Source organism: Amblyomma americanum, chromosome 4 (assembly GCF_052857255.1).
Source record: "Amblyomma americanum isolate KBUSLIRL-KWMA chromosome 4, ASM5285725v1, whole genome shotgun sequence".
Lineage (NCBI taxonomy): Eukaryota > Metazoa > Arthropoda > Arachnida > Ixodida > Ixodidae > Amblyomma > Amblyomma americanum.
In genome coordinates this window covers 141087092-141102208 of record NC_135500.1, presented here as the reverse complement: position 1 = coordinate 141102208, position 15117 = coordinate 141087092, and the positions used below count along the sequence as shown (strand labels likewise).

Below are 15117 nucleotides of genomic sequence, written 5' to 3'. Positions count from 1 at the left end.
GAATGTATCGGTTCTTTGCATTTTTATTACTGTAGCTATTTAACCGCTTTGTTTCTGTCTAAGTGTCAATTGAGGCCTGTAAATGTTTATTCAAAGAGCTCACCTTCATTCTAAAGGAGCTCAATAGAACGCTCGTTTCCTTTTTTATGCAGTATGTCTCAAGAATTTGATTTATTAGACGTTTTTTGGAGAATGCCCAAATCACTGGACCTAAAAAATGAGGTGTGCACTTGCATTCCTTGCTGTGGAAAGCCAAATTTTCTGGCTATTCTGGTAGAGTGCGTGAATTTTCATGTTTTTTCAGCCTCTAGTTTACAGATCTTCCACTCGGCCTCCAACTTTCATGCTAACAAACCTAGCTGTGGAATCAACTTCCATGTAGACTGAATATATATGAAAATCATTCTTGCTACAACTTTTTGTTCAACGCCATATTGCCGCACTGTAGCCTGTCGCTAAAAGCAATTGCGCGCGTTGTAAGCGGTTATTTGTTTACCTTTGGAGAAGGAGGTTTATTTAAGAGATCACCATTAGATTGTTATGTTTAATCGCCGCCAATGCATTTAAAATGCCAGATTGTTCTACCTACGTAATAGTTACTGAATTCTTGCCAAGGAAAGAGATTATCATCTATTCCTAACCAAATTAGCGAGCAATGTTTCCCATCTTACTTTCAGGTTGATTTTCACGACTGCGGTAAACAGTGCAAAACATGCGACAACATATATTCTCGTTTAAGTAAACTGCAAACAATTGTGAGCCATCAGAGTCTGCACCTCGGGACCATTAGAATATGCGGACACCGACCAACGTCGTCAAAATCTTCAAGAATTTCTGGGTGCAGGCTCTGAAGCGCGACTAAATGTTGAAATACGTGCTTGCTAGGGTCATTGCTAACACGTAGCCCCGCATAAGTGTGTAGTGCCCCTATCATTCATCACTGTGCTGAAGACGCTGCACATAAAACTAAAGTAAAAAAAATCATAACGAAAATTGCCGCCTAATGCACGCATATTGATAACCAACAACTATTTACTTCTTGATGCACTCTACACTAAGACATCACTAACCAAGAAAGAGCGCGAAGAGCGATTTATTAAGATGTAGCTGACCACATATGGAAGTTCAGACTGCTGCAGTAAAAGAGCCGTACAGCGCTCCAAGCACGAACGCAATCGTGGAGAGCCTGTTGCTGCACATCCCGTGGCCTGGTGTGATTGTTTCTACTATGCTATGATTTCCGGCCGATGCCTACGTAACACTATTAGGGATCTGTATCCACGCAAATCTCCAATATTGAAACTTGCTGCGTCGGCCCCTAGAGCTCGTTTCCTTCTCGTTACGATTCCCGTAGGATGTTTATGTACCACGTAATTCGCTACACTGGGACCATGACAAGGCCGGCTCCAGCAATGGTTAGCTTTATCAGCTGGCACTCTAATTGAAGAATGATAGTTTCGACGCTGACCTCACCGATGTGACCCTTAGCAGCGCACGCGAACACTAATGTGTGCGGCGAAACAAGATACGGAAAGTAATGTAGAAAAAATATTTTCTTGTCATATTTGGTGTACTAAATGACGTTCTCAGAAAACAAGCTGAGGCTGGAAGAGAAAAAACGAAACTTCGTAAAATAAAACACGTTAAGACAGCTGGTCGCAAGAGGGCAGTGAGCAACAAAGAGATCGCAGTTCTCGAAGCATACTTGGGAGCTTAATCAGCAAACTTTAAATTTTCCTTTTGTATAAAAATTAATATTGGCCACTATATCCTGCAGCTGTGCTCTTTCGTGTGCAAGTGTGTATTCTGACAGCTCTCGATACGTCCCTATGCTTTCGCTTTCCGAAGAACTTTCGAGGTACGCAGAATATTCACTAATAACTTAATGCGCTACGAAATGGCATGTTGACACCAAAAATACAAGATAAACAAGTGTGAGGTAAACGGAGAGAGATCAACTCAATGTACGCAAAAACGGCTGCTAAACAACTACCAGATTTCTTCGGTCAAATTTAAGCGAATCAGCCAGTCCATAAGCGAAGGCTTACCACTGTTTCGCATGTTGTTCTTTGATAAATACTGAACTGCAACTACGCGTACTGGTCAGGTCACATGCTGGGGAAGAGTGATGCTGCGTTCTGCTTGTACGAATGGCGCTTTACTCGATGACAATGACATTACCCTGTGACTCTACTTGAGCCTAAATAAAGCGCTGTACCACATAGGACAAGCAACCCAGGCCCAAAAACTTCGATGACAACACTGCTCCCTCAAGTTTCTTGCCGAGGCTTAAGCTTTTTCTAACATGCATGTTCATTCTTCGGCAACATAGCATCAATTCCTGATATTTCTTTTTTCTTAATTAAAACCCAGAATTAAGACCCGGTAATTATATTCACCTTTATTCTGGTGAACTATAGTCCACTGGTCTACGGAATGCTTGCGAAGGTTGGCGACAAATTTTGCATAAAAGGAACCTAGAGGTAAATTTCTGAAAAAGGAACCATTGAGGGGAGGGATCTAATAAGCGAAGCGATCTAATAAAAAAAGGAAGCAGAACAAAGTGATGCAGTACGGACGAAATCACGATTCTTCGTACTTGCCTGTGATGTGCGCCGAGTCGAAGGGCAACTAGTCGAACGCACGGCAGGTGCAAATCCCCGTTGTCAGACTTAAGCCCCGACCGACTCCAAGTTTCGCTCGGCCAGGTTCGCTGGGTTCGTCGAACAGTAGTGCGCTTCCACCCGCTTCGACGGCCGTCGGCTTTTTGACCAGACACGCTTAGCTTTGGCCGGCCCCTTTTCGCTGGCCTCTCCTGACGTCGCTGTCACGTCACGGCCACGTGCTGAGGAGGACGCGCGCTGGAAGAGGGCGAGCTGTGTGACGTCACCTGTGACGAGTCGTCGTCACTGCCGGCGCTGGACAACTGCAGCAAAACGCGGAAAACGCGGACACACGCGATCCGGGACGGCCCGGCGGAGATTATAAACGGACTCGGCGTCGCTACCTGCGAGGGAGTGAAGGGTTTCTTTTTTTTTTCTCTCTCGGGTCCCTTCGGCCCTTTTTCGCCTCCCCGCGGCTTTCCTCCCTTTCCCTCCTTTTTATTTCTCACCCTTTCCCACCGCGGGACTGCGCGCGGCCAGCCAATGGGAGCAGAGCGCGCGATACGGTCTTTCCCGAGGAGGTGGGGTCGGAACCGTTGCGCGGAGGAGGATTTGGGAACGTTCTGCTGCGGCGCGCTCCGCTTCGTTCTGAAGCGAGGAGAGAAAAAGGGATAGAAATAGGAACAACGGTACGGAAGAGGGGATAAAGAAAGAATTCCAGACCAATTCCTTCAGTGCCAGCACCTGTGCGTGATTCTCGCGTGTTTGACACCCCTCCTCGATGTCGTTAAGCGGGAAAAGGAAGATTATAAATGTGGTGCAGAAGGCGGAGGTGGTGGGTGACACTACGTTGACGACAGTGTAGCGCTCTTTTGTGCTCGGAAACGCCAACGCAAAGTTCACGCGATACGGAAGGATGCCGTTCGAGCATTCAGGAAGATTAAAGGATATCGCAGAGAAGATCCTTTCCTTCTACCTGCAGGCGTTCCTCTCACCGATTTGCTTTGGTGCGTTATAGGTTAGTACGACAGCCGTGAATGCGCACTCAGAGACTTGGGGATTAGGTTTTGTTGCTCGGCGTGCAAATTCTTAGTCAAGAGCGCATGCTTGCAGAGTAAAAGCTTGCATTTTAAGCATTGAAGTTTCGTAACTAAGCACTTGTTATGGGAACAAAGCGCTAGGTATTGTAATTGGAAAACTCCGGGAGTGCAATGAACGGAAGAGTTCAAAACTTAGGTTAGTGGCGGAGAAAGTTTGAGCGTGGCGTCTGGTTGACAAGACAGAACAGGAGCGCAGTCATCGGAGCAGTTTAAAGGTTCAAAATTTGTCGTCTCGAATGTAAATGGCGGCGACATACGAATAAATGATATCTGCCATCTTCGACTCTTTATCGCCCCTCCGTGCATGTTTCTCAATCTCTGCTCACAACGTTCTGCCGAGAGCTCACAAGAGAGAAAAAAAGCAAAAATTAAAAAAAGGTGAACGTCTGTCACGCCACTTTTCATCACATTGCTGCGGCGCATCAGTTTCGGCGCAAAGTGAAAGAATGATGCGATAGTTCGTTCGAGCATGTCATTTATTTGTGAAGCTGAACTTAAAGCCTAAAAGGCGATCAAAAATATCGTTCCTTGAAACTTAGTTTAACCTCCATTGTGAACACGCAACTCTATTTCCTCTTTCACAATACTCGATGCGAGTTTGACGTGGGACTTCTCAGTAAAGTCACTGGCTTTTTCTTTTACTATTTTTGTTGTTTGCACAAAGACAAACGCATGATAATTTGTGACTCCATTGTACACAGACCCGCCTAGCGCTCCCGAATGTTGCATTGAATGTCAACGGCGAATAATTACAAGGAAGCGCAATAAGTGTTAGGTTGAGCGCTATCAATTCAAACTTCATTTTTTTTTGTTCCAACAGCTTGGCTCGTGCAGCACCGCCGGTCGTCCTCCCCCCGCCCGGGGGGGAGGACACCGCAGTGACATCCTGCAAGGGAAAGCAGCACCAGCATTCTGACTCCGATTGCGCTCAAGCAGCACGGCCAGTAAGAAGCGTGCGTCGGTCTTGCATGAACATGCGTCCTCCGCGCTGGTTGGTAAGCTTTTTTTCTCCCTCGAAGCCCCTTTTGATCAGTCGACCGGAGTCTCCGCAACAAAAAACCAGCGTCTTAACCACTGCGCCTCAAGAGCGAAGTTATGTGAGAAACAAATCAGGCGTTTACGGCTTTCGAACCTTATGTAAAACTTCTTAAGGTGAGGTTTCAGCCCCAATCTAAAATTTCCTCCAGCGCAGGACGCCATTCCTCACATATTACGGCTAAGTGCATTCACAAACAAGCATACAAATGTGTAGCATCCACAGAGAGAGACGCATGTTTTTGCTTCTCAACAGCATGCTGTTGAGAATAACAAGCTGCATGCAACAGCATAAACAGCATTGGAATTGAAATTGGTTTTTGACGAAAGTAAATGGCGCAGTATCTGTCATCTCGGCGGACACCTGACCTGCGCCGTAATAGAAGGGAAAAGGAGGGAGTGAAAGAAGAAAGGAAGAGGTGCCGTAGTGGAGGTCTCCAGAATAATTTCGACCACCTGGGGATCTTCAACGTGCACTGACATTGCACAGCACACTCGCGCCTTTGCGTTCGGCCTCCATCGAAACGCGGCCGCCGCGGTCGGGTTCCAACCTCGGTACTCCGGACTCCGGGCCAGTAGCGCCCTAATCCGGAGTAGCCGGGTTCGAACCCGACCGTGGCGGCCGCGTTTCGATGGAGGCCGAACGCAAAGGCGCCCGTGTGCTTTGCAATGTCAGTGGACGTTAAAGATCCCCAGGTGGTCACGCTACTGCCGTTTTCAGCCGATACACAACGAGAGGTTTGTATTTTCGATGCTAATGTCTAAAAGAGCAGCCGAGGGTCACAATTTGTCCAGAGTAGTGACAGGTACCTCAAGCGCTTTATAAAGGTGTGCTGCGCAAACACGTAGCTACTAATAATGACAACAGATGATAGCGGTTGTATCGTAATACTTGACGAATTCACATGCAGTGTCCTACTGCAATGAGCCAAATATTTTCAGCACATTTTAATGTAGAGCGTAATGTCGATAAAGATTTCCAACCGTTCCAGTAAAAAAAACGCAGTGTTCTGCCTGACATACATATCCCGTTTTGAGAAAGCAGCGACGTTGAAATAATTAACACTCCTACGCACAAGTCAATATGAGAGGATACAAAGCAAAAGATTTTTCACATGTGAATGACGTTAACACGGCAACAATCTTTGGGTTATACACTGGGTCGTTAAGCCAGATCAAGGCAATTATGTCCCTTTTGCATCAGACTCGGACACATATGCTGTCATCGCCGCTACAATCACTCGACAAATACGTCGCAAGTATTCCAGGATCAAGATTCCGATCAGAACTAACAATTTCGAAGAAAAACTCCGAGGTTTGGTTCTTTCTTGCTTTTGTGACACGTAGTTGATGATACTACGAATCGACGGACGAATCGATTCCATGACACATGTCTCATTTCACGGGGTTTAACTTTCGCAGCCATTAGGATCTTTTAAAGTATTTAATTTTTGTCCTGCCGAGACTTTTGTACAACGTGGAAAGAACAGTCACCCACTCGGTGCACACAAATCAAATAACTTGAACCTTGCGTCAAGGTTCCAGAGGTTGAAGGAAATTAATATGCAGGGCATGTGTGGTAAGAGCAGATATCCATTGATTGCAGTTTAGATGACAATTAGGCCGCTCCTTACGTTTGAAGTTCTCCGCTATTTTTGTCTACAATCTCGCAACTTAGTTGCTTGCAATAAAAGCACTCAGTATAGTTTCGTCAATGTCATGTGCCACTGTTGGCAGCTGAGTGGGCGAAGCAATGAGCAAATAGGTGAGGCCCTAAGCTTTTTCAGGTAAAATAGTCAAACTTTCTCGGATACTTTCTGTATTGAATAAAATATTCCGCAGCAAAATCTTTAATGATTGGCTTTGCACAGAGTAACTTTATTGCCTTCAAAGAAAGCAAAGCATGCTGAACAATTGCCCGAGGCTCGCAGTCAACACACATCAGTGATGAGGAGTGCACCAGGCAATCTTTTGATGCTTCCGAACTTTGCTTTGCTTCAGTACAAGGCAAATGTCTCTTTCTTTTTATGGCGAAACGATCGGTACGAGACACTCAAGGCAAGCGCTCATTCTAAGTTATTCATGTGACACTTATTTACGTTGTTATTTGCTGAAGTCTTTGAACAAGCTGTCCTCAAGTCACGCTAAAGATTTGAAAGAAGGCAAAAGTGCCGCGGTGATTCCCGTGGTTTACTGTCTGAGGGGGGGGGGGGGGGGGGGGATCTGCAACCTAGCTTTACTTGTTGAATTTGTACAACGTGCCGTTGTTTTCTTGTAGAACCTTTGACCCAGCATAACCAACAATATTGGACAAAAGTATTCTTGAACGGGAAACCGTTTGTGAACGCAATTTTTTCATGTAAAGTAAGATTACAATACAAAAATCAATATATCCGCAGCTCACCCGATGGCAGTCGGGCATTTTTTTTTTCTAATAACGTTTTTGCTACTGTCAAAAGCGTTCCCCATTGGTTTTCTATGGCAGTCTTAACTGCTCGATGTGATCGATGGAAACACTTTAAAAGAAAAATTTTGCTACATATATCAGACGAATAGACCATTGCCGTCAATATTTTCATAAAATTATTTTACCATTTTTCACTTTTCAAAATTTTTGTCTCATGTTGGCTATGTTTCAAGAAACTCCTCTAACGTAAGGGCACAGCTGGTTTCTGCGCGAGTGTTAGTAATTGAAAATTCATATGAGAGGCACTGACCAATAGAAATGTAGTTACGATATGTGACGCGATAAATCTGCGCTACCAGTGTTTTGTGTGCATTTCGCTTCTACATCGAGCGCCTTCCCATAGCGTCTTTGAATTTAATTTCACCCTGGGCTTCTGGTGGGTAGACCTGGGTGGTTGGGTGGTGGGTGAAAGCTCTTAGGTGGGAGATGCATTGTTACCAACGGGGACGCGGGGGTGCACCAACAGGAGGGTTCCTGGAATGTGCCCCGATCTGCTCCGATCCGCCAGGGGTGCTGCGAGTGCAGGCTTCACACAGACACACAGACCATGGCTTTTTTACCAAAAGAGGACTATACGCTAACGCAGTATAAGCACGCACTTATAATGTTGCCTGGGGTGAGCATCAAGAAAGGAGAGGTGCAGTGACTGTATGACGACTCACTGCATCACTCGCGGACGGCACCTGAACCGCATCGCGTAAAAATAAATGACGGAAGGAGGGGAAGAGAAAGAGGTTCCGTAAATCATTTCGATCGTCCGTGGTGCTTTAGCGTGCACTGCCATCACACAGCGGACAGGCGTTTTACAGCGACGTCTGTTAAAGACCCGTTCGCAGGGTTTCGCATCGTTGTAGTAGTGGTAATAGTGAAACCGATGCAAACGGAGGGTGGTTAGTATGACGTATGGAAGGAGGAAAGTATGGCGAGAGCGGAGGAATGCAGCACAGCCGGTCTGAGGCGGCTACTGCGAAACACCCGCCCGGGGAGAGGCCCAGCAGTGGTGGCTCCGCTCGCCTGGAACGGTTAACCGAAGAGCAGCGCTTGTCAAAGAGCAAGTATGAGTGGAAAACTAGAAAAAAAGAGTGCTCTGAAACTATTATACATGCTTGGTTGATAGGGGTTTAACGTCCCAAAGCGAATCAGGCTATGAGAGACGCCGTAGTGAAGGGCTCCGGGAATTTCTATGGAGGTGAAATTCTAGAGGCCCGTGTACTGTGCGATGTCAGTGCACGTTATAGAACCCCAGGTGGTCGAAATTTCCGGAGCCCTTCACTACGGCGTCTCTCATAGCCTTAGTCGCTTTCGGACGTTAAACCCTTATAAAGCATAAGACATGAAAGTGACATATAAGGTGTTTTATTTTGCAACACAGGCTGTGATGTGACTTGCAGAGTCGAGATTTTTGTGAGCTTACTACAGCTCTTTTCTTGTATTTTTATCTTTGGCCGACTTGTACCCATGTTTGAAACCGACAAGAGTCATTAGAGATTATGATGATACTGAATTTTTATGGCGTAAGGACATCTGCGGCCAAAGAGCGTCATAACACAAGGTATTTTTTGTTAGCTCAAGATGGGGTCAAAGACCCATTCCCCTAGCATTTCACCGTGAATAAGCCAAGCACAGCTTGTACCCATTGTATCACCGGTGGGTACCCGGCGGCACTGGGGATCGAACCCCGCACCTCCCACATGCGAGGCGAATGCTCAATCACTAGACCATCGCTGCGTTAATATTAGAGATGTATATATATATATATATATATATATCGTAGTACATTGCAGTCTGCCGTGTTTGACATTGCTTTTTAGAAAGAAAAAGAAGCAGTGCATTGGATATATTCGAGAAACATTTTAAGGTACCGTTCACATTGAATTGTTTTTAATCTATTCAACCGAAATCGCATCTGTTATTTGATAGATTTCCACTGAGTTCCTTCCGTTAGGGGAGTGTGGTTGGGGTTGTTACTATCCGGCGCACACGCACCATAGGCAGCCTGGAAAAAAACAAGAAGAGAGAAGAAGTTTTTATGCCTTTGTTGACGCGAAACTTTACCGCCAAGCTTGGGCTGGGTGAACTAATAGAAGAACGTTGCGATTTTAGTGAGTAAGAAACCGACTAGTAGATGCTTTCGTATTTGTAATTTCACTTCATTGGCCTACGCATTTGTTCCACGATCAGCAGGCTGCGGCGCCGCCGCTTTGAACGCAAGGAATGCCCGTCTGATTTATAGGTTGATCGGGCTATGTCTTGCAGACTAGACACCACGGGAGTGCACGCAACCAGAAGTGGACAAAGGGATGACGAGAAGCTCGGCCAGGCGCAAAAGTTCCAGCTTATTTATTCGTCGGCAGTTGCGCTTGGTGGTATGCTGGGGTTTCAACACGTAAATAGTTGAAAGTATAGCGCTCGTCCGTGTCCGTTTTTTTGTGCTCCCACTGTGATATCTGCCCTGAAGCCTGAAGCGTGTACGGAGTGGTAGTCACCGCTTGTTCTTACGTGATGGGTTTCAGGTACCAGTTGCGCCGGTTCTGCAGAAGACGGACGACTTAAAGTAGCGGTTTTCCGCTAGCAAAGCTAAACCACGATCAAGCCATAACACAGCAGCAAAGACACCAAGCGTACACGTAAGACCGGTTTCTGACAACAGCGCTGCGTTAAATTCAATTCTCTCTATGACCACCACACCCGTTGGTCTAGGTTCCAAAGGGGATCGCGTTACCAAAACAAGAAAGCTTTCTTCGGCTTGTCTAGTATCTTTTTCAGTCGCTTCCTTTCAGCGGAAGCTAGTTTCTCACTGGCGTTTCCCTTGCACTGTCTAGCGGCATCGATATCTGACCGTAGACCCGTGCTTCGCCTGAAGTGTTATCGCCAGCAAGGAAATGTATTACGCAACTTCAGACAATACATTAACTACCACGTGACGTCTGGAACATTGCATGTGCCTCCTGACAGCAATTTTGGTCATCGGTTTATAACTTGTGTTAACTGGCTGAGTGCCGTGGTTTTTTTTTTTTTTTGCTTCCGAGGCGGGCGTTCTTCAACTGACTCTAATGAACAAAACTCCAAACCACACCGCACCTGAAATCTTCCTTAACCCTACGTGAAAGACGGGTTGAACATCAACAATGTGTTTTCCTTCCTTTCTTCGTTTGTCTGATAACTTCAGCAAATGTATCACTTACCCTGCTTCAGAAGGGTAGTGGTAAGAGTTTCAGAAGAAGCTTCGCTACAGCGCTTCGGTGTACAAAAGAAACCATGCTGTCAAGCTGCACATTTTCAGTTCCTCATGTCGCCCCGAAATGTCTCACGCTCATTAGAAAAACACGGGTACTAAGGATAAAATTTTGTACAATTCCAGCCCATAGGTTGCGTATCACGAATAAGAGAAAAAAACAAGAAGTTTCATGCTTTTCTTAAATGTCGTGATCTGCAGTTACTGAAAGAATTTAAATCCTACAGAAACAAATTGATCTCAGACCTGAAAAAAGCAAAGATCGAGTACTTTCAGGCTCAAATTCTTCGTGCTCGCAACGACTATAAAAGGTTATGGGAGATGGTTAACGACCTAATGAACAAAAGGCGCTCAAGCCATTGTGTAACAGATATCACAGTCGATGGCGAACGTCTGTCTGATGATCAGCTTGCTGAAGAAATGAATCTTAGGTTCATTAGCACAGGGAAATATACAGGCCAACTTGCTAGCATGTCCTACTATACACATGCAAACAGTCCAATGAGCTCTATCTCGCTTTTTCCGTGCAATCCAACTGAAATTTGCAAAATAATCGGAAGCTTGAAAAGTGACGTAGCGCCTGGAGATGACGGTATAAAGGCTTTGCCAATTAAATATGTTGCAAATCATATTAGTCATGTGTTGTCCTATATAATCAACTTAATGCTTCTTACTGGGGAGTTTCCGGATGACCTGAAGATAGCTAAAGTAGTACCCGTGTATAAAGGCGGCGGTGCAACAAATATGAATAACTACCGGCCAATCTCTGTTCTAACTGTATTCTCAAAAATATTTGAGCGCGTCATTAATGATAGACTTAACAGCTTTTTTCAGAAACATAAAATAATAGCTGATGCACAGTATGGTTTTCAAGCAAATAAGTCTACGGAACAAGCTCTTATACAGATAAAAGACAAAATTATTGAAAACATAGAGAAGAAACTCTTAACCTTGGTCTATTTATAGATCTTCGGAAAGCGTTCGATACTGTGCAACATGACATATTGATAAAAAAGCTAGAGATCTGCGGGATTCGGGGCGTTGCGCTGAGGCTGTTGCAAACGTACCTGAAAGACAGATTACAGTATGTAGTCATAAACGATCGCACTTCGAGTAAAATGAAGATAGAACACGGCGTCCCTCAAGGATCAATTTTGGGGCCTTTACTCTTTCTTATATATGTGAATGATATAACTATGATACCAGGATCCCCCCAGTTAATCATGTATGCTGACGACACGAATATATTTTTTACAGGAACAACAAAAACATGCCTTGAAAAATCTGTCAATGATTACTTATTAAAACTTTCCAGGTGGCTACAAGCCAATCGCATTACTCTAAACACAACAAAATCTAAATACGTAATTTTTAAAACCGACAAGCGTTAGGATCAGAACCCTATTAGCATCAGATATGAAGGTAGCCTATTGGAGGAGGTCACTGAGCAAAAATTCTTGAGTGTATGGTTCAGCAGTGATCTGTCCTGGAACGCCCATGTTAGTTGCCTTAAGTCTGATTTATCACGGATCATTGGTTGTCTTTACAGAATCCAGCACTTGATTCCATCTTGGATGAAGCAGACATTATATTATTCTCTATTCTATTCTAGAATTAGTTATGGTATTTTAGTCTGGGGTACGACAACTGAAACTAATTACAAAAATTAATTACTTTACAGAAGAAAAGTGTTACGCATATGCGAAAATTATCATGGCGAAAATAGGGAACTAAGAACGCATCCACTTTTTTTAAAGTACAATATGCTGAGGGCAGACAAGGTATACTACTTTAAGTTGCTACAATGGATACATAAAAATCGCTTGTATGTCACATCCACAGACAGAATAAACTTGTACGCTATCAGAGACCCGAAAATAGAGATGCCGAGGATAAGGACAAATTATGGTCGTCAAGCACTTTCTTTTCAAGTTATCAGAATTCTCAATAGAAGAGATATAAATATTAATGACAGTAAACCCTTCTCCACTTTCAAAAACGAATGTAAGGGAGCTCTTCTCTGCAGCGATGTCACCTATAGCAATCGCTAAAATTTCTTATGCGAGCAAGTTGTGGTCTATTTTTTCTTTTTTTTACTGATTCTGTGTTCGCCTCTCTGTACTCTTTTTTTGTGTTTATATGTACACAATGTCTTGTTTTTCAGTAGGCTAGAACAAGCCTTAAGTAGAACTTTGTTATTTGATGTAGTGTTTCATGTATGTCTTGGTCCTTGTTTCTTATTTATATACTCATCGTACATTTATTATGCAAATTTTTTGTCACGCGCTTCTGTCTTTTTTTTTATGTATTTTCTTCCGTATGTATTTTCCTCTGTATAACGCTTACATCTGGCCTACTTTTTTTTACCGGCCCGCCGGACTGTTATAATTTGTAATTTGTATGTTTGTTTGTCATGTAGTAGGGGGGCTGAGGCCCTGTCAGGCAACATTGTGCCTTTAGCCTCAGCCCCTTCTTAGGCAAACGTCTAAGCAACAAATAAAAAGAAAAAAAAAAGAAAATTGAGTAGCCATGCGAGCGTGAGGCGGAGTCGGTGCGCAGTCGGTACGAGACACTGGAATTTTCTCCCGATAAACCCTGTGTGCAAGAAAGCAGTCGCAGAGGCGGCTGAATCGATGGCAAGTCGTGTGCCGCCAGCTGCTTTGCAATGTTATCGTCTTTTATAACAATCATTGATGGTTGGCAGGACCGAGCTTCTGAGTAACACCGGGCCTTGTCATGTTACCAGTTACTCCGATGTGAGGAGAGAGCCACTGTAGAGACACCATAAGCTCTTCATGCTTGAGTTTGTTATTATGATTGTGACCAGAGGACTTAATTTGTCTAACCCAGTCCAAATTTGGATACGCTCAAGAGCTGACTTGGAGTCTTGGAATCGCAGCACCGTGAGGTAAACATAGAAAAAGCCGTTAAAGCGTCGTTGCAAAAGCTGCTAATTCTGCCACTGCACAGGACACAACAGCAGAGAGGAGAAAGGGGGGGGGGGGGGTAGGTAAAAGTGGACTTTAAAAACATTTTGTAGCGGAAACGGCATTGTAGACAAGAAGATTGTTCCAGTATACTTTCGAGGAGAAGTTTTTGCTGCTCGGGCTGCATATGCTCAGCTGAAGCAACATATCGATTGGGTTTCTGTGCTGGGCACTTTGTTAAATATTCCATTACGCTAAATTGTTAATGGAGTGATCAGCTTATGGGTTCACAGTATCTTTTCTGTTTTTATACCTATGGCACAGGAAAGCTATATATGTAAAACCAGGCCGACGTAAGGCCACAACAAGAACAATCAAATTTGCGTCTATACGGGGGGAGGGGGGGGGAGGGGGGTTAACGTCTGCGCTACTAATTTGGCAACTTGTGTTCAAACTTTAGCGCAGCATTTTGCTTCTTTTAAAATCCCCAGCGGATGCATTTTCTATAGTTCTGTTTTTGGACACTATGAAGCCGCAGTCAAGCGGATCCGAAGGCGATGTTCAGGGCTCCATATCCAGGTTATCATTCATTAAAAAAAATCTGAAAGCAGTCCGGGTAACTCGGTGCATAAGGACACTTACCAACCAAAAGGCATAGCTGGACGCAGATAGCCATGTTTTGGAAGCAGCACACACCAGCTGTCACTAATATGGCCCGCTATTACTCCTATGTCCTGGATCACATAGGCAGTTAAGTTGTGATATCATAGGGTTTATATCTTCGACATGCCACGCCAACAACGGGTAGAATGTGCCGTTAACTGAGAAAAACTTCCCTTTATACAACTATCACTGTTAAAAATAATCCTACTGGTGGACCCAGCTACTGATATGACGTCAGTAGATGCTCGGTTTCTTCCTCTCCGACGACGTTGTCGAAGCTGTTTTATGACAGTGTGCTTTAATGCGCTTTTCTGTGTTCCACACAACTCGTTTACATTCACGACTGAGAGTCATTTTACAGCAGGCCAGTTTACTGAATTTCAATCTGCATGCTGGGAGTCAATGCATGCCGCCGCAATAAAGAGTAAAAACGTACGCGTTCCTTAATGTTTTGTAATTTATCACCTCAAAAGACAGTCGCGCAACAAGTGCTGTGCTGCAACGGCTTCTTTGTATTTTCTTCTTTTCTTAAAAAACAATTAATAACAAGTGCTAGCCACCGCCAGAACCAATTGCGCAACACGACGCTGCTTATATAGAGAGCCACTTCTTTGCATTTCCTCTCGGTTTAAACCTCGAAGAATGCCGGCTTCTTTTCACCGCCTGCCCATGAAACGAAAAAATGGAGAGCTTCGTGAACCCGCGAAGACGTATGCGGCATTTAAAGTTCTAAAAGCTTTTTAACGCGCCACCTCGTGGTGATTTGAATGCGAAGTGCGCAAAACAGATACAAATTCGCTTGAATTTTAAGGCAGAAGCGCTAAGTGAGCAGCCTTTGTTCTTTGTTTTTGCGCCTAACGCACAAAGCTGCGACTTAGCCGTCTGTCAGCGGCATTTCCATAACATCAGTCCCAAGTGTGACCGGAAAGTGACCTTATTCCTTTTTTTACATTGGCCAAGAAGGCTCAGAAGAAAGCCGTCCTCCCCGAGGTCGGTCTATGACACCCAGATTCACGGGCACATTATGCCTAGGCATAGGAAGAAAAGAAGGCAAATTTTTTTTTAATCTTCATGAAAAGTAAGATTC

At 44.4% G+C, this 15117-nt stretch overlaps 1 protein-coding gene across 2 annotated transcripts in view; it reads right to left on the bottom strand.

Moving 5' to 3' along the window:
• The window catches only part of LOC144128438 (uncharacterized), a 115499-nt gene extending 112538 nt beyond the window's left edge, over nt 1-2961 (bottom strand). Inside the window, exon 1 of one of the 2 annotated variants that reach the window (XM_077661839.1) lies at nt 2604-2961. Coding sequence is in view for 1 of the 2 variants with exons in the window: in XM_077661838.1 (XP_077517964.1) it covers nt 2600 (1 nt within the window). In the remaining variant the exon portion in view is untranslated. Of the gene's footprint in view, nt 1-2599 lie in introns of both variants that reach the window. The other variant, XM_077661838.1, reaches the window with a different exon arrangement.
• Nucleotides 2962-15117: the final 12156 nt, after the last annotated feature.